This window comes from Solanum tuberosum, unplaced genomic scaffold (assembly GCF_000226075.1).
Source record: "Solanum tuberosum cultivar DM 1-3 516 R44 unplaced genomic scaffold, SolTub_3.0 scf00436, whole genome shotgun sequence".
In the NCBI taxonomy this organism is placed as follows: domain Eukaryota; kingdom Viridiplantae; phylum Streptophyta; class Magnoliopsida; order Solanales; family Solanaceae; genus Solanum; species Solanum tuberosum.
Genome location: NW_006239373.1, coordinates 108599 through 126558, shown reverse-complemented (window position 1 = coordinate 126558; position 17960 = coordinate 108599). Strand labels below are relative to the sequence as shown.

The window sequence follows — 17960 nt, the reverse complement described above, 5'->3', positions numbered from 1 at the left end:
ATAATAGTAACCATCGCGGCGCGCGATACGTCCCTCGAAATATAGTATCCGTCGCGGCGCGCGACACGTCCCTTGCAATATAGTATCCATCGCGGCGCGCGATACGTCCCTCGAAATATAGTATCCGTTGCGGCGCGCGACACGTCCCTCGAAATATAGTATCCATCGCGGCGCGCGATACGTCCCTCGAAATATAGTATCCGTTGCGGCGCGCGACACGTCCCTCGAAATATAGTATCCATCGCGGCGCGCGATACGTCCCTCGAAATATAGTATCCGTTGCGGCGCGCGACACGTCCCTCGAAATATAGTATCCATCGCGGCGCGCGATACGTCCCTCGAAATGGTACATCCTCTTTATTTTCTTATTCTTTCTCAATGCACATAACACTTGTCACAACCATGTCTCAGAACAATGCAAATGACTGTTCACACAAATAATCAGGAGATGACCATTTTCATAACATTGCACAATTCACAACAAGACAATCAGGATACAACATCAACAATGATTCAACAAGCCTTTCAAACAATTCTCAACACATCACACAAACAATTGATCACATTGCCTTTTATTATCCCTTTTTTCATCATTTAGAATTAATCAAATGTGGAAAAAGTCAACCCATCACCAAGCCTCATTACCCTAAACACATATTACAAGGAAATACATGAATTCCATACACTTAACAAGGGTTTAGAAATCCACTTGCCTCAATCAATCAAGAATTCACTCTGGGACTTCAGTCTTTCCCTTTCGTTGAATTTCCAACTCAAAGCAATCTATTCACATTAATATCACAATAAGATTTCAAAACTAACAACACCTATATTACTATGTGTCTAGCCTAGACACAAAAACTCATCCAAAATTTCTCTAAACACTACAACCCTAATAACTTTCAACACCTATATAATGTGATAATTATAAAATTTTCAAAATCAAAACCAAGTTACGAAATCAATACTTAAACAGTAACTAATATGTGCTCGTGGAATACTTTTAAAAAGAATATTATTAGTACATCTATTCAATAATATCACATCCCCTAATCAATGGTCATAATTGCCCTATGATATAGTCCCAGTTCTTGTCGGCAGTAACCCATAAAACAATACTTATACATTAATTTGAAACACCAATATTGGAGAAACTTTAAAACCAACTCGTTACACCCGTAGAGCCTCACTATAGTTTAACACAATTTACTGCTATCTAAAACTTACCAATTATTAGCTTATTATTGGCTATCAATATGTCAAAATATTTCCCACTCCAACTTATCCTTTAAAGACCAAATTCCAATGGAATACATAATTTAAATATTCAATTCTTTTCCTCCCATCAAAACTAACGCCACATACATGATTATTAGTGGAAAAAGTTTGTTCACCAATTGAACTATTTGGTTTTTAACTCTTTCACTTGCAAACATATATATATATATATATATATAAAATCATCATAAAAGCTTAGTTAGATTTCTTACCTGAAGGAAGAGGATTCACTGCTCAAGTCCTCTTTTTACTTTGTGACTTGATGCCGCACCAACTGTACGGTTCTCTCTCACAGTTTAGGTTTAATATATTTTACATGGGTCACTAAATGAATTATGGACTTGACCCATTACCCAATAACTAAATAAATCCATTATTTAATAAATATCCATCAATTAAATAATCATATTTATCGAATAGTTCAAAATTCTTAAAATCAACTTCACCGACTGATCATGAATGACTCGCGGCAACTATCGGGAGGGGTAAAAATGGTAATTTTATATAAACTTCAAATATGACTTTCCGGGTCATTACATGACATATATTTATTTATAAAGAAATATGAATATATGCGATTTGTTGATTAATGTGACTTCTTACGATATTTCAATACCCTGTTTATTAGCTACGATTTGACAAGATTATATATGCGTTAAGGAAGTTTTAATAGTTTTCACAAATTATGAGATTTTTCATATTTATAAGAAAAAAATAAAACAATTTAAGAAATTCAAATTGCATATCTAAATAAATTTTCAATTTTGAATTAATTACCTATTTTCAAATCATTTCCAAACAAGAGTTAATAACTTAGATGGTCACTCAACTATCAATTTTTTTCACAGAAAGTCACTCAACTTTCATTTTCAACTCAAAAGTCTCTCAACTATGACTTCTTTGCACAGAAAGTCATTCAACCTATTTAATTGTTTTTTTCATTAAAATTTACTGACATAAAATTTTAATTATTAACCAAAATTTGAAGAACCAAATATATATCCATTTAATGACCCGCTGCATTTAATCCAACCTGCTATAAATATAAGTATTAAACTATATTTTTAATACGCCAGTTTTATTGACATACGGCTTAACAACCAAGTCATCCATCACCATGTACTTCACTACCTCCATTACAAAAAAAAAACCTGTTGCTGCCTTGGATTCCTTTACTCCAGATGGATATCTAAATATGCCTGTTTATTGACATACGGCTCATACAATTTGGACAGCAACTACTTCAATTTATCAACCTCTCTATTTTTATTTTTATTATTTAAATTTTCATAACCTCTCTTCTCCCTTAGCATCAAATTATTGTCTACTCAACTTCACAATCTTGATATATTATTGATATGTGAAGAAGAAGTTGAAATTGAGAAATTAAAAAAGAAAAGAAAAGAGAACGAAGAATTAGGGAAAGAATGGGGGAGAAAAGGGAAAATAATTTAGGGAATTAATGGTAAAATAAAATTTTTAATATTATATTTATAGCGGATCGGGTTAAATGAGGGGTCATTAAATGGATATATATTTGATTCTTAAAATTTTGGTTAATAATTAAAATTTCATGTCAACAAATTTTAATAAAAAAAATAATTAAATAGGTTAAGTGACTTTCTGTGCAAAGAAGTCATAGTTTAGTGAGAGTTGAAAATGAAAGTTGAGTGACTTTCTGTGAAAAGAATTGATAGTTAAGTGACCATCAAAGTTATTAACTCAATAACCATCGTAATATAGAATTCCCAATTTTTGAATAGTGAATTCAGACAGTTTCGTTTTGTATAATTATATAGTACTCTCTTCGTCCACTTTTATTTGTCATGTTGCGCTTTTTGAAGTCAGTTTGATTAATTTTCAAAGTTAAATTAAATTACACTAATTTGATATTTTAAACAAAAGAATAGATATTCAAAAACTATACAAGAAGTATTATAAATTACAATTTTTTGCATATCAATATGATGAAAAAATATATCATAAATGTTAGTTAAATTTTTTATTGTTTGACTCTATAAATAGATACCATAACAATTAAAAGTTGACGAAGAGAGTATTTAGCTAAGGTATTTCAAGCAAATGGTCATTGAAAAGAATTAGAAATTGATATAAACATTTTCGAAGAGAATTAGCATGGATTCTTTTTGTTTTTTGTTCAACCTATAGAATTAAGGAGCACTATGATAAGATGGGGGAATATTTAAAAAGAGACATATATAAAACACATATTTTTCTAATTGGTACGGGACCCCTATTTTCTCGGAGATAGCCTGGTCTGAGCTAGAACAACAAATTCGTGAGCAAGAGCGTATTTCACAGCTGATTCAACAACAACCATTTTTTCTGGGGAACTTTCATATGAGTCTGTTCTTTCTTTTAATCTACTGTAAAGGTTCTAAATTGGCTCCTTAATATTAAGGATAATTACATTCTTGAAAGGATCAAGGGCTCTACCCTCTCGCATAAAGTCTTACGCTCTTATCGTCCGGGGTCATGTGGAGCCGGCCTCCCCACCGTCCCCCCTGCCCGCACCCTCCATAACGGAAGTACGTAGAAACCTTGATCTGTTTACTTCCTCCTTTAATAAGATCGGGATGAGGAGTGACCTTTTACTGGACCTCGAGGATCGGCTTAAACTTGAAACTGCCTCAGAAGCAAAGAGAGGCAAAATAATAGAATTTATGGAGATCTTGGTTTCAAGTTTGAACTTTGATTATTATCTAACATAAAAGTCCAAAAATCATAATATAAAAAACAAAGAAAGTGGCCCTAATTGTGCAAACATTAATTCTAGTAGTACAATTTTTATTTTTCAATACATTATAGTATATAAATTTGGTTTTTCAATTTCCTAGGACCCATGTTTACATTTTAAATATCGGAATACGCATAACTAGTTAATTAACAATCGGATAAATTAAGGCTACTGGAGTAATAATTGAGTTTATCGTCAATTATTTATAATTATTTAGTAGTTTTTCTATTAAGTACCCGGATTACAACCATGGAGGAGCATTAACCATATGGCTCCAATTTATTTTCTTTAGACTATAGATGTATACATTCGATACAAATAAATATTTTTATCGTTAACCAATACTAGGAGTTCGTACAGTAAAATCCAAGATATTAACGTAAAGACGAACTCGATCACATCGAAAATCTGCAGTCACTATAGAACCATTCGGTACATTTAGAACTTTAGTTAGTTTTGGATTTTCCTTCTGAATTATTTCCCTAGCCAACTTTGCTGGTACCCCAAGAAGTTCAGGCCATGAACTTTTTGTCACTCCTATATATAAATTTATACATATATGAGAAAAAAACATTAGATATACAGGGATCGTTTAGTAGCTGGTTAGAGTTATGTAGATATTAGTAATGTACATGTTAGTTTTAAGTAAATCTATGTACTATTTTACACATGTAGTCGTTTGGTAGTTGGTTTCAAATTAGTTATACATGTATTGATATTCCATCTTCTATCCTGCATAAAATAGTATATAGATTATCTCATAACTTATACATGTATTAGTTATGTGAGTTTCTAAATTGCCAATCAAACGTCGTATTAATTTTATACATGAATAACTTAATTCCTATCTATTTACTACCAAACATCGTATAAATACATGAATAACTTATTTCTTATCCAGCTATCAAACAACGTAATAATAATATATAGAGGAATATATAATAAGATGAAGAGTTTTAAAAACCAAACCTTGGCAACTGGATTGAGCCGTGAGAGGTTGAATAAATACTGTTCATAGAATAATTTACATCAATTTTTGTTCGAATAACTAGAAAAATATGTGAAAAAATACTACTAAAAAGATGGAAATAAGGACTAACGTACATGAAGAAAGAAGCAAAAAAACAACCATGAGAGTTAACTTCTCCATATTACTCTTTTATGTGAAAAAAATTCTTGTTTTTATTATTTACATTAAAAAAGAATTAATTATGGGGATATTTATAATAGGAGATCAATTAGTGACTTGATTTATATTTTTTGACATTTTGCAATTTGCGTCCATTGACGTTCTAATTTGTAGTATTTAACTAAAAAAATCGTATAGAAGTTGGGTGTTTTACCAAATTCCGTGCAGACTTAGGTAGGAAAAATTACACCTCCTATGAGCAAAATAATGATACATACTCCCTCTGTTCTGATTTATTTGTCAAATATTTACTAATTTGTTTTCTATTTTTATTTTGAAAAATATAGTAAATAAATACACTATCGGAACCCTATCAATTAATAGAGATAAAATGATAAACTCACTATACCAATCATTAGGACCTATAAATCATTTTTGGAAGTAATCTCAAAATATTCATATTACTAGAGAATCAAAAGGTAAAAAATAACTACTTATGCTTTAATTAATCCAATAATAAAATGGCTAAATCAAAAACAAAATAAAAGAAAGCGACAATTATTTATCACCAAATATTGCATTACAAACACGGAGCACTAACCATACGGGCTGCGGCTCCAATTTTTATTGGGCACGTATACGTATACATTCGATGCGAATAAATATTTTTTCTCGCTAACCAATCCGGGGAACTTGTACAACAAAATCAATGACATTAACAAAAAGACGAACTCGATTACAACTAAAATCTGCTGTAACTGGAGAACCACTGAGTACACTTGGAACAATAGTTAGTCTTGAATTTTCCTTTTGAATTGTTTCTCTAGCTAACTTTGCTGGTACCCCAACAAGTTCTGGCCATGTAACTTTCAATCCTATATATAATTTATACATAAGGAAAAAATAAAATAAAATAAGAAACATTATATTATAATTTATATATATGCACAAATAATTTGGTAACATAATATTAGATATAGGAATAAATTTTAAGAAACAAACCTGGGCACTGAGCCGTGAAAGGTTGAATCAACACTGTTCATATAGAATAATTCACATTAAATTTTGTCAGAATAAATATGTAAAGAAACTGTTGAGAATATAAGACTGTTCATATAGAATAATTCACATTATTTTTTGTTTGAATAAATATGTAAAGAAACTATTGAGAATATAATTAAATAATAAAAGTATGTTTTCTCGCTTAAATTTTTAGATGAGAAGGTCACACACTTCAACATAGTATCAGAGTAATCGAGTCCCGTGCATATCAAAAAGTTCAAAAGAATTTCCGACGAGCTAATTTTCGAAAGATTTTCGCACTTTTAATAGTAGGAGTATAAAAATAAATTTGTGATATTAGTAAGAGAGAAAAATAAGGACTAATTACTTGATGAAAGAAGCAAGAAAACAATTAACTTCTCCATATTACTCTTTTTGTGTTGTTTTTTTTTTGTGTGTGTTGTGAGTTGGATTCATTTGGTTTAATGGGGTATGTATAGGAGACTAATAATAATTAATATAAGAGAAATTACGCAAAAATTGCAACTTAAACTTATCCACTAGTTACATTGCTAAAATAAAGTTTAGAAGTCATTTGTTGACATTTTAAAATTTGCATCCATTAATGACGTTCTAAAAAAGTCGTATAAAAGTTGGCACACCCTATAAGCAAATTAATGATACCTAACATTATCACTATTTCATCCATTTCATACTACTTGATCTATATTAATTTGATACATTTTTCTTAAAAAATAATTAGAAGTGTGTTTTACTAAATCAACCTTGTTTAGATGGTTGTTACATATGTTTCATAATTTATTATATTGTATTGTAACTATATATTGTTTTAATGAATATAGTATTTAGATAAATTGTATCGTTCGTTACATAATGTCATACATCCATAATTTGAGTGATAAACCTACAAGAAAAGTAGGGTTCGGAGTAGAGCTATTATGAAAGTATAGGATAAAAGATGAAATATGATTATTAAATAAATAAAGATAAAATAGGACAAGATATTTAAGGTAACGATGCGATCACACCAAATCAGTCATTACATAAAATGGGTCTTTTCTTCGTTACCTAACGATGAATTTAAACGATACGATACAATAAAATTTAAGTAACAATCAAAACAAATATTGTATTTAAATTAACAATACAATACAATACAACACAACAGACGAACTCGATCACATCTAAAATCTTGTGTAACAGGAGAACCATTTTGTACATTTTCAACTTTAGTTAGTGTTGAATTTGCCTTCTGAATTGTTTCCTTAGCCAATTTTTGCTGGTACATCAAGAAGTTCTGGCCATGTATCTTCTATCACAGCTATAATAATTTATACATATATGAAAAAAATAAATTAGCAATATTATATATGCGCAAATAATTTAGCAATATATTATTAGAATAAATTAAATAGAGTTTTAAAATTCAAACCTGGGCAAGTGGCCAGAACTGTCAGAGGTTGAAACACTGTTCATACAGAATAGTTAAACATTAATTAATAGAATTTTTTTTTACTAAAAATATGTGAATTTATGTTGGGTCGCGGTTTGAAATATGTAATTTTTGTCGAAAAAATTGCGACAAGTCAACTTTTCGACGTATATTAAGTCAGGAGCATTAACGCAATTCAAGCAAATATTATGGTGGTGGGGAGGTGAGATTGGGGTGAGGGGTTGAGAGGATGAAATGCTATTTATGAATTTTTTGTTTTTACTTTTACTAACGAATTCAGTTTTTAAGAAACTTATTTTTTTTAAAAACGTACTTTATTAAAAAAAAATCAATAATCAAACATAAAAAAATAAGAAAATATTTTTCATCCGTATCGAACACAATCTAAATGTGAGAATTAATAAGAGTGGGAAATAAGGGCAAACATACATGATGAAAGAAAGCAACCACAAGAGTTAACTTCTCCATAACCTTTTATTTAAATTTTCTTGTTTTTAAGAGTTGCATTCATTTGGTTTTATGGGGGATATTTATAGGAGATACTTGTTCCTCTATTAAGGAAACCATGGAGTAGTGAATTTAATTAATTTAATGTAATTATTATTTCTTCTCTTTTAGGGAAATTATGCAGAATAGCAAATATTTAGCTTATATTAGGTATTATAGTTACAATTTAAGAAAATTGTAATTCGCGACTATAGTTTCTCCAATTTTTTCTATTCGTCTGATTTGTATAAATCCAAAATTTGTATAATTTTATTCCTGATTGTATAAATCCAGAATTTGTATATGCTTACCCTAGCTATTTGTATAAGATTTATGAAAAACTCATAATAAATTACCCTGTTTGTATATATTGGCAAGCGAAATACACAAACGGAGTTCTGAAAAATCCTAAATGTATAAATACAGAATTTATATATACTTACCCTATTTATATATTCGCAAACAAAATATACAAACGGATAGAAATATACAAACCGTAGCCACTATAACAAACGGAACTATGCTATTTCTAATTTTTTTCTCCTTTTTTTTATGTTGGCATTTTGCATCCATTGACCTTCTTCCTTGCTGTACTTTATCACTAAAATAGAAGTTGAGTGTTTTACAAAATTCCGTGTAGATTTTGACAAAATAATAATTAATTATAAGCAAATGATCCATATGACTAAAATAGAATAAAAACAAAGTAAAAGAAAGCAACGTAACGTTTATTTATCACCAAATGTTATAAGCAAATGATCCATATGACTAAAATAGAATAAAAACAAAATAAAAGAAAGCCACATTTATTTATCACCAAATATTGAATTACAAGCCCGGAGCACTAACCATAGGGCTTCAATTTTTATTGTTAGGGCTGGTTGTTGTATACAGTCGATACAAATAAATATTTTTTCTCGTTAACCAACCCGAGGAATTTGTACAACAAAATCCAAAACATTAACAAAAAGACGAACTCGATCACATCTAAAATCTTGTGTAACAGGAGAACCATTTAGTACATTTCCAACATTAGTTAGTCTTGGATTTTCCTTTTGAATTGTTTCCCTAGCCAATCTTGCTGGTACACCAAGAAGTTCTGGCCATGTGTCTTTTCTCACTCCTATAATAATTTATACATTTATGAGAAAAATAAATAAGAAATATTATATATGCGAGAATAATTTAGCAATATACTATATGATAAATTAAGAAGAGTTTTAAAAATCAAACCTGGGCAACCGGACTGAGCCGTGAGAGGTTGAATCACTGTTCATATAAAATAATTAAACATTAATTTTCGTCTGAATAAATAAGAAAAAGAAAATACTACTAAAAATATGTGAATTTCTATCGGAAAGTCATTTGAAATATGTAATTTTCGATAGAAAGTTTGTTGAAAACATTTCATATGAGCTAATTTTCGACTGATTACTACGAAAATTCGTATATTTTAATTGTAGTGAAAGTAAAAACATATAATATGAGAATTAGTAAGTAAAAGATATTGTACCAAAATAATTTATATATAATCTAAGTATACAAATAGTATAAGGGTGAAGAAGTGGAATTGACGGATTATGCTATAAAGTCCTTCTGAACAAACAATGGGGACCGGGGGGGAGGGGGGGTGTGTGGACACAATAATATGCCACTATTCCAACAAACCGATTCATTTTCTTGATGTTTAAGGAATTTATTTTCTTAAAAATGGTATTTTATTTTTTTAGAAAAAAGAAATTTCACTAATCAAACGAAAAAATCAGAAGAGACAATTATATGCCACTATTCCAACAAACAAGTTCCTTTTCTTGATGTTTAAGGAATTTATTTTTCTAAAAAAATTATTTTAGTACAAATAAAAAAAATCTTCACTAACCAAACATGAAAAAATCAGAAGAGACTTATATGCTACTATTTCAACAAACAAATTCATTTTCTTTGATATTTAAGAAACTTATTTTCCTTTAAAAAACGTATTTCCTTCTATATCGAACACAACCTAAATGTGAGAATTTATAATTAAAAAGAGAGGGAAATAAGGGCAAACATACATGATGCAAGAAGCAAGAAAGCAACCACAAGAGTTAACTTCTCCATAAGTCTTTTCTTCTAAATTTTCTTGTTTTGATGAGTTGCATTTATTTGGTTTTATGGGGGATATTTATAGGAGATATTTATTCCCCTAATAAGCAAACCATATAGTAAATTAATTAATTTAATGTTGAAGAGATAAGGTTGATGAGTTGCCGACTATATGTTAATTATTTTATTTTTTTATGTTGACATTTTGCATCCATTGACGTTCTTGCTTGTTGTACTTCCATCACTAAAATAATCAATCCATTGACGTTCTTGCTTGTTGTACTTCCATCACTAAAATAATCATATAGAAGTTGAGTGTTTTACAAAATTCCTTGTAGATTTTGACATAAAAAATTATATACATAAACTATCGAAAAACGCAACATGACAACTAAAAAAAATAGTGAGTATAAGATTTTTGACATAGACAAAGCATTTCTTATCAAAAAATCACATTTTTTCATACTCGCAAGATAAATTAGAAAAAATGATTTCAGTATATATCCGTTTTAGGATTTAATAATTTAAATTTATATTGAAAAATCTCACTATAAAGATAAAATACTCCCTATAAAAAGCAATCCATTCCCATTTCCCAAAGTTTGAACTATAATTTTTGTAATTTTATCTAAGATTAAACTTATTATTTTCCAGTAATTTTTTTTAAATGATCAGGAAACGAATAAAAGAATAATATAAAAGGTCAAAGGAACATTACGATGATAGGAGCGAATATCTTGGAATAAGGCATAAATCATAATTAAGACACATTCGTGATTGGTTTTAAAATTGTTTGAACTTTAGTGATCAACTTAAAAGTCCAATGACCAAAATATAAAAATAAAGATAGTTGCTCTAATTGTTCAAACATTGTAGTACAAATTTTCCTTTTCAATATACATTATATTATAGTACAAGTTTGGTTAATTGTTGATGATACGCAATCTTCTATTTTTGTTATTTTATTACATAATGATTAATGACCATTTCTTTGTTTAAGCAATAATAAATGAGGAAATTTCGCAAATAGCCACTAAAATAAACTTAATTAGGTTTTATAGCTATAGTTTGCTAATTACGATTTATAGATACATATTAGAGGGAGAAGATAGGCGAGCGAGATTGGCAGAGGGAGGAGAGAGGCGAGCTAGAGAGGGCAGAGAGTGGAGAAAGATGAATTGTGTTTGTATATCTTTCAGATAATTGTATATATGTCATTGACAGTGATTGTATTTCTATATCTGCATAATTGTGTGTGTGTGTCTCTCTCTCTCTCTATATATATAAAAAAAATTTAGTATGTATATGTATCAAATGAATACAATGGTACTGATGAAATACAGTTTGTATCAATAAATAAATTGTATACAATCATATCAATTTGTATATGTACAAGAGAGGAGAGAGGCGAGACAGAGGAAGAGAGGAGAGAGGGCATGTAATTATAGCTAAAATTAAGTTGCGAGTGATAATTAATGAAAACTATAACTATGTTAGCTAAATAACTCGAATTTTAATCCCCAATTCGGAACTTGGCTCGTGACCCCATTTGAAGTCTTACAAAAGTATAGTGATAATGATGATGATTGTGATGGACTGATGGAATGGGCCTACCGGGGCCATTGGAAATTGGAGGCCCACTTACAAGTCCATCACTGGCCCAATCTTTGTTTGTCCATTTTCGGACCTTTTCTTTCATCCACGTATTACCCGTCATTTTTATTTGATAAAACAACAAAATACATAGCTAATTTTGGAAATTAAAGTATCCGCGCTGCTATATTAAGTATCCACACTGCTATATTATGTATCCGAAAAACATTAAAAAAGGGGATTTTTGGTAATTAATGAAAGAATAGGGAAAGGAAGTAATTTATTTCTTATACTATGTCATTTGCCTAATTTTTACAACAATTAAATCACAGTCGAAGTTTATATATTTTTGGAAATCTCTTTAAAAAATAACTTTTGATATATGCCATCGAAGTTATTAATTTTGCGTCTAAATTTAACATATTATTCATACAAGCAATTATTTGGTATAACACATTTAACGTTCGCAAACTTCTTACATATACACAGTGGTGGATCAATGAAGGGCTGTGGGGGTGTCACGCCACCCTCGAACTTCGACGGAAACTCTATATATACATAGGTATATATATATAATATTTATATAAATATAAAGCGTGCCACCTACAGAACAAAACTAGCTTGTGGTGCCACGGTAGGAGGGCAACTTTAGAAGGCTGATGTTGAGGGTTCGAATCCCATTTGTATCTATTTTTTTGAGAAATTTGCTGCATACGTTTTTTAAGAAAAAAAAAGGTTCCAAGCACGTTTTTTAAGGAAAAACAGCTAGCACAATTTTTTATTTTTTTTATAATTGTTATTGACTTAAATTAAATTAATTACATTATTACTTCTTTGACTTTTCTTTTATTTGATTAAATACTCAATAAAAGTGTAATATCTTATTATTTATATTTTAATGATTGATTTATGATATATATCGAAAAAGACGAATAATTCAATCAAATATAAAATTAATTTAATCGATAAGTCTATTTGGCACCCACGAACTCTAAATCCTGGATCCGCCACTGCATATACACCTGAAATATCTCCATAATTCAAAAAAGAATCATCTCCTTAAAATTATAAATCCTGTTAAATAATATATATTCTCCTCTTTTAGGGAACACTTCAAAACAAAGTGGGCCAAACCCTTTCAATAATTAAGGTTAAGATATATATGACCGAAGTTAAATTTTTTGTGCCTCATCATTTTATGCTTGACTTCAATTTTTTTGGCTTGAATTTAGCGGTATACGGATGAATTTCATACGTAAATAGATAAATTCATGCAAAAATAATTAATGTTTAACCTTAAAAAGTAAATGAACTTTATTCATATATAACTTGAAATACAATGTACACTACTAGAAAACATGCCTGTAGCAACAATTATTTAGCAACAACTAAATATGCGTTGCAATAGACAGTAATTCACAACGGTTATAACCTTTGCAATAAACAAATGGACCTAATGAAACACTTTAAGAAGTAAATCGTTGCATTATTGCGACAACCGTTGCCATAGTATCTTTTATTGCAACGATTCCTACAAACTGTCGCCTTAGGTACTCTATGGCAACGGTTCCGCCAAACTCTTTCCCTCAATTATTTCCCTCCACTAATTTTACTACACCCGCCAAAAGAGTTTTTTTTTTTTAATATTAATTGTAAAAATAAAATAAAAGGTAAAGTATCACTAGGTTAATTTGTTTCTTCAGACTTTTCATCCTCGTAGGTATCGACTTTCTCCTTTCTCTCTGAAGAACAAAAGTAGCATTTTCCTTTAATCCCTCTTCTTTGATTTTCCTTGTAGGAATCTGTAGCTTTTGGGTCTTCTTCTTAGTGGGTTTTACGTTTCTGCAGCTACAGGTATGTCGTATTCCATCTTCTTCAAAGTTAGAAATTTATTAGAAGGGTTCTTGAAAAAGATTTGAAAATAGACAAATGGGTTTCTGTGAAGTAGATGTTCTTTGCTAGAGTTTATGTTTATAATGTATTGTTATTGTGCATTAGAGTGTGTATCTCAATTTTGGTGAAGATTGAGAAATCTCTGCAAAAATGTTTAGATGGAAATTCTCAGTTTAGGAAGAGTTAATGTTATGAAAGATGAGTTTCGATTCTTCATTCTACATGATAATTCTTATCTATCGAAAAACCTCAAGTTTTTGAACAGGGCAAACGATTTCTAAGAATAAAATGAACTGAAATATTTTTCAACTTGGACAAACGATTTCTAAGAATAAAATGAACTGATATATTTTTCAACTCCAAAAGTCATTGAAATCGAACATTAAGGGATTTTGTTTCTCTTTTTCGAGTACAATTTTCAAGCTCTAAGTTTATACTTTCTTCCTTCTTGGCTAAAATTTTTAGTGGACAAACTACAAGTTGGTCATCAAGCTCAGCTCACTGCTTAAAAAGAGGTAATGTTCCTGTTTCTCTTATTTTACTTTGATGTATATCTGTGTGTATGTTAGATATTTTACGTTTACTTTTCTCTGTTCGTTATTGCTTATTCATTTTTTAGTTAAATCATTCCATATGACTGTGTTTTTCAGATTTAAGGTCTGTATTGTAAGTTTAGAATGTTGGAAAGACTTTCACTTTATGCTTTATTGTAAAAAATATTTCATGATCAATTTTCTCTGTTATGAGTTAAGAGCTTTAGAAACCAGATCATTCATGTTACTTTCTGCCTTAGTGAACTCCATCTCGTCCATTCATTCCCTAGTGTACCAATGCAAGAAAGCTTTTCTTCTGAACATAGCTGTGTAGTGGTGGTGTGTATTCTTCTTGAAATGAAAACAAAAGTTCGAGGTCGTAGCTTTTTTAATGATTGTCATTAGGGTTACCAGGTGCTTTTAACTAGCATTACTGGTTTAGGAATACATTGAGCAGACCTAGCGTCTAGTTGATCATAGAATAAGGTTTTGATTATGAAACCAACCTCTTTATTCTTTGAGCACCGAATAAAACTTTAGGTATTGAGTAGTTCTTTGTTTTCTCCTTTAATATTCTTTTTGTGATAAATATTGTATTTTCTGTTTTAAGATCATTTTTGCTTTTGGAATACATTGAGTAGATCCTTGGTGTAGTTGAGCACAAAATAAGGCTTTGAGTGTTAACTCAACCTCTCTAAGGCTGCTCCTAGATTTAGATATGCATGTCTACATTTAACCATACATCCAAGTTCTCTAAGGCTGCTCCTTGTCTTTTCTTATAAATTTGAAGTTTTACGATTGAGTTGCTTAGTTTCTTGAGTGAGGTTAGTGGCTTTGGTTTTGTTGTCCTTTTATGCTTTTCTTTTACCTTTAAATTTATTTAGAAGTCTTTAATTAGAGACACAACACCCTCAACTTGTTAACTCAAATTTGCCTAGTTAGCTTAGTTATGCTTATCTTTAATTTAAAAGGTTATAACTAGTAAAGTTTTCATGTAGTGAGCCATTCACTGCTTAAAAAGAGGTAATATTCCCTTGTCTCTTTGTACATGTATAGTAAGTTTAGAGTGTTGGATAAGATTTCCCTTTTATGTGACTTTCCTATTACTCTTTTTTTCTGATTTCTGTTCAATTTTGTGACCATTGCTGATTCTAGAACTGATTGAGTAGATATTGGATCTGGTTGAGCTACACATAAGGTTTTGAACATTAACTCAGCCTCTCAAGGGGGAGTCTTGCAATCGTGTGCTGCTTAGTTCTTGAGTGAGGTTGTTGTCTTTGACAAAATAATAATGAAATTTTGAAGCCTCGTCAAATGCAACAAATGACCTCGTGAAAAAGATGGAAGACAGAATGCTGAGAATGGAGGAAAAAATTGAGGAACAGAAGGAACAATTGACCAACAAAAGACCACGATGAGACAAGAAATTGTAGAAGATGTCATAACAAAACTTCAACGTTCAGGCCTACCAATTGATGTTAATGTTTTGGCAACATTACTTGATGTTTCGTCAACACGAGAAACAAATATTCGGCCAATCCATCGTTCAACTACCAGTAGCAACAATCAAGGTCAGAATCATCCTCCTTCTTCTTCATTTTCTTCTACTACTGCTTTTGCAGTTTTCTGTTTGGTTCATCTTCATTTATGGCCTATTATGTTAATCTGCTTCTACTTCTTTTTCTTGTGCTACTACACTTGCAATCTTCTTGTATTATTGTTGGTGTAACTGCGATCATCTTTTTATTTTTATCGAAGTTGATATTATCGAGATTAGTGTTACTGTTGTTTGCATAGTTTAGGAGTATTGAACTAAACTTAAAACTTCAATTGATTAAGAAGGTTTTAAAAGGTGTGCTCCAGATCTGGGTTGATTTTAGGTGTTGTTGGTTTCTAGTAAAAATATACTGACCCTATTTGTTGGTTTTTCCCTTTTGGTTCATCGTTTGTTTCTGATGTATAGTGACTGACTTTGTTCTTATTGTATTGCCTCTTCATGTAGCCCCTATTTGTTGCTGTCTCTTGTGTTTAATTGTTCTATTTTGATCAACAAATATCATGTTTATGACTGTGTAATCTTTCTAGTTCTGATTCTGAGGATTGTAATTTCTGATTTATTGGAATTTAATGTCTTCCGTCCTTTGGTGGGTAGAGCTTGAAAACTGTGGTAATGGATTGAGTTGTCTTGTTCAAGTGCAATGCTTGTAATGTAGTCAGCTAACTGATTTGTTCTCACTTGGTTGTTCCCTCTCAGCTTCTTCACATGGTGCTAATTCTTCTAAGTATTTACTGGCTGCTAAACTGTCCTCATCCGTGTACACTGTTATAGCTATATTTTTCAAGTTGTTTCCTGATAGGTTTGGCTCCTCCTCATGAACAGTTAGAGCTTCTCTATGTTAGTATTATCACTTAGAGTCTTGGTTTCCTGTGAGTTATTTTCATCATGGCCTCTTTTATCTTTAATCTACTCGTTGTTCTTGAACAGTACGTTTGTCCTCTTTTGGTAAGTCCACATTATTGTAATTCTCTGCTCCCTTCCAAACTACAATATCAGTAACTTTGCATTTTTCTTTTTTTAAAAAAGTGATGTGGTAGTATAGGTTATGTCCAGAAAGAGTAAAAATTAGGAGTTGTGCGTCTTCTTTTCCCTTTTCATTTTTTAACTTCCTCTTTCCTAATTGTTGACCCCTTTGAAATTGTAGGTGAACAAAATGAGCAAAGCGGGGATAAAAGCAGTGAAGACGTTACTTAAAGAGAATTCGTTTATCTATATATCTACAAACATTCTAGCACTATTTTTACGTTTTGGCCTAATTTTTGTGAACTTAAATGAATGCCAACTCTTGAACATTATAGGACTATTTTTATGTTTGGGCTTAATTTTGTGAACCTCATGTATGTTAACTCTTGAATTGTTAATCAAGATCATGTGTTTTTATCTTTGATATATGGATGCTACTAGTTGAAGTACATATTGATTTAATATTTTCTATCATTGTATTATAGTTTATTTCAAAAATAAAGAATATACACAGTGCCTACAATAGCCTGCAATAACCATTAAAAAAGCCTATTGCAATACCTTAATAACACTGTTGCAATAGTTTAGCAGAACCGTTATAATAGCTTAGATCGAGCTGTACAGTAAAGTTGTTGCGATATATCGTTTGCAACGGTTCGCAGCCGTTGCAGCAACCATAGAATAGTGTCGACCTAGACTAAAGAATAACTGTTGCTATACATAGTGTATTGCAACGGTTTACAACTGTTGCCATAAAACCGTTACTATAGACATATCGCAACAGGCTTATATGCAACACACCATCTTCCGTTGCCATAATGCAATTGCAACAGTCTTTGAGTCTATGGCAATGAATTTTATTCTGTTGCAACAGACCTATTTTCTAGTAGTGGTATGTAGTTCAATATTTTTAAACCTAACTTCGACATGTCTGAAATGAATATATGTACAAAAAGAAATTTAAAAACAGTATCAAAATAAATTTTCTGTGAATTTTTTTCAGATTGAAGTACTAATAAACTAATTATCATTTATTAGCCTCCCTAGACTCATGCATTACACTGTGAATTTCACATTTGTTCATTTAGTCTTTTCAGATTGAAATAATAATAAACTAATCATCAAATTATTCTCTTAATTATTCTTTACACTATGAATTTCATATCTCAAATTTTAAGATTTTCCAACCCCTGCCATCCCTACCCCCC

At 30.5% G+C, this 17960-nt stretch overlaps 3 protein-coding genes and 1 long non-coding RNA gene across 4 annotated transcripts; 1 reads left to right on the top strand and 3 right to left on the bottom strand.

Moving 5' to 3' along the window:
* Positions 1-4370: 4370 nt before the first annotated feature.
* LOC102587997 (trypsin inhibitor 1-like) lies at positions 4371-5186 on the bottom strand. Its single transcript, XM_006363611.1, has 3 exons — positions 5141-5186; positions 5006-5044; positions 4371-4573 (listed from the first exon to the last, which is right to left on the bottom strand). The coding sequence occupies exons 1-3, from the start codon at positions 5184-5186 to the stop codon at positions 4371-4373; spliced, it is 288 nt and encodes a 95-aa protein (XP_006363673.1).
* A 612-nt stretch (positions 5187-5798) lies between these two features.
* On the bottom strand, positions 5799-6619 carry LOC102595626 (trypsin inhibitor 1-like). Its single transcript, XM_006363633.2, has 3 exons — positions 6556-6619; positions 6168-6200; positions 5799-6040 (listed from the first exon to the last, which is right to left on the bottom strand). Exons 1-3 carry the CDS (start codon positions 6590-6592, stop codon positions 5841-5843), a joined length of 270 nt encoding a protein of 89 aa, XP_006363695.1. The 5' UTR covers positions 6593-6619; the 3' UTR covers positions 5799-5840.
* A 2298-nt stretch (positions 6620-8917) lies between these two features.
* LOC102586688 (trypsin inhibitor 1-like) lies at positions 8918-10288 on the bottom strand. The gene is made up of 3 exons (XM_006363607.2): positions 10182-10288; positions 9361-9396; positions 8918-9250 (listed from the first exon to the last, which is right to left on the bottom strand). The coding sequence occupies exons 1-3, from the start codon at positions 10225-10227 to the stop codon at positions 9048-9050; spliced, it is 285 nt and encodes a 94-aa protein (XP_006363669.1). The 5' UTR covers positions 10228-10288; the 3' UTR covers positions 8918-9047.
* A 3320-nt stretch (positions 10289-13608) lies between these two features.
* Positions 13609-15482, top strand: LOC102586453 (uncharacterized). Its single transcript, XR_368594.1, has 3 exons — positions 13609-13659; positions 14164-14213; positions 15387-15482. It is a non-coding gene; the product is annotated as an uncharacterized lncRNA (long non-coding RNA).
* The last annotated feature ends 2478 nt before the right edge of the window (positions 15483-17960 follow it).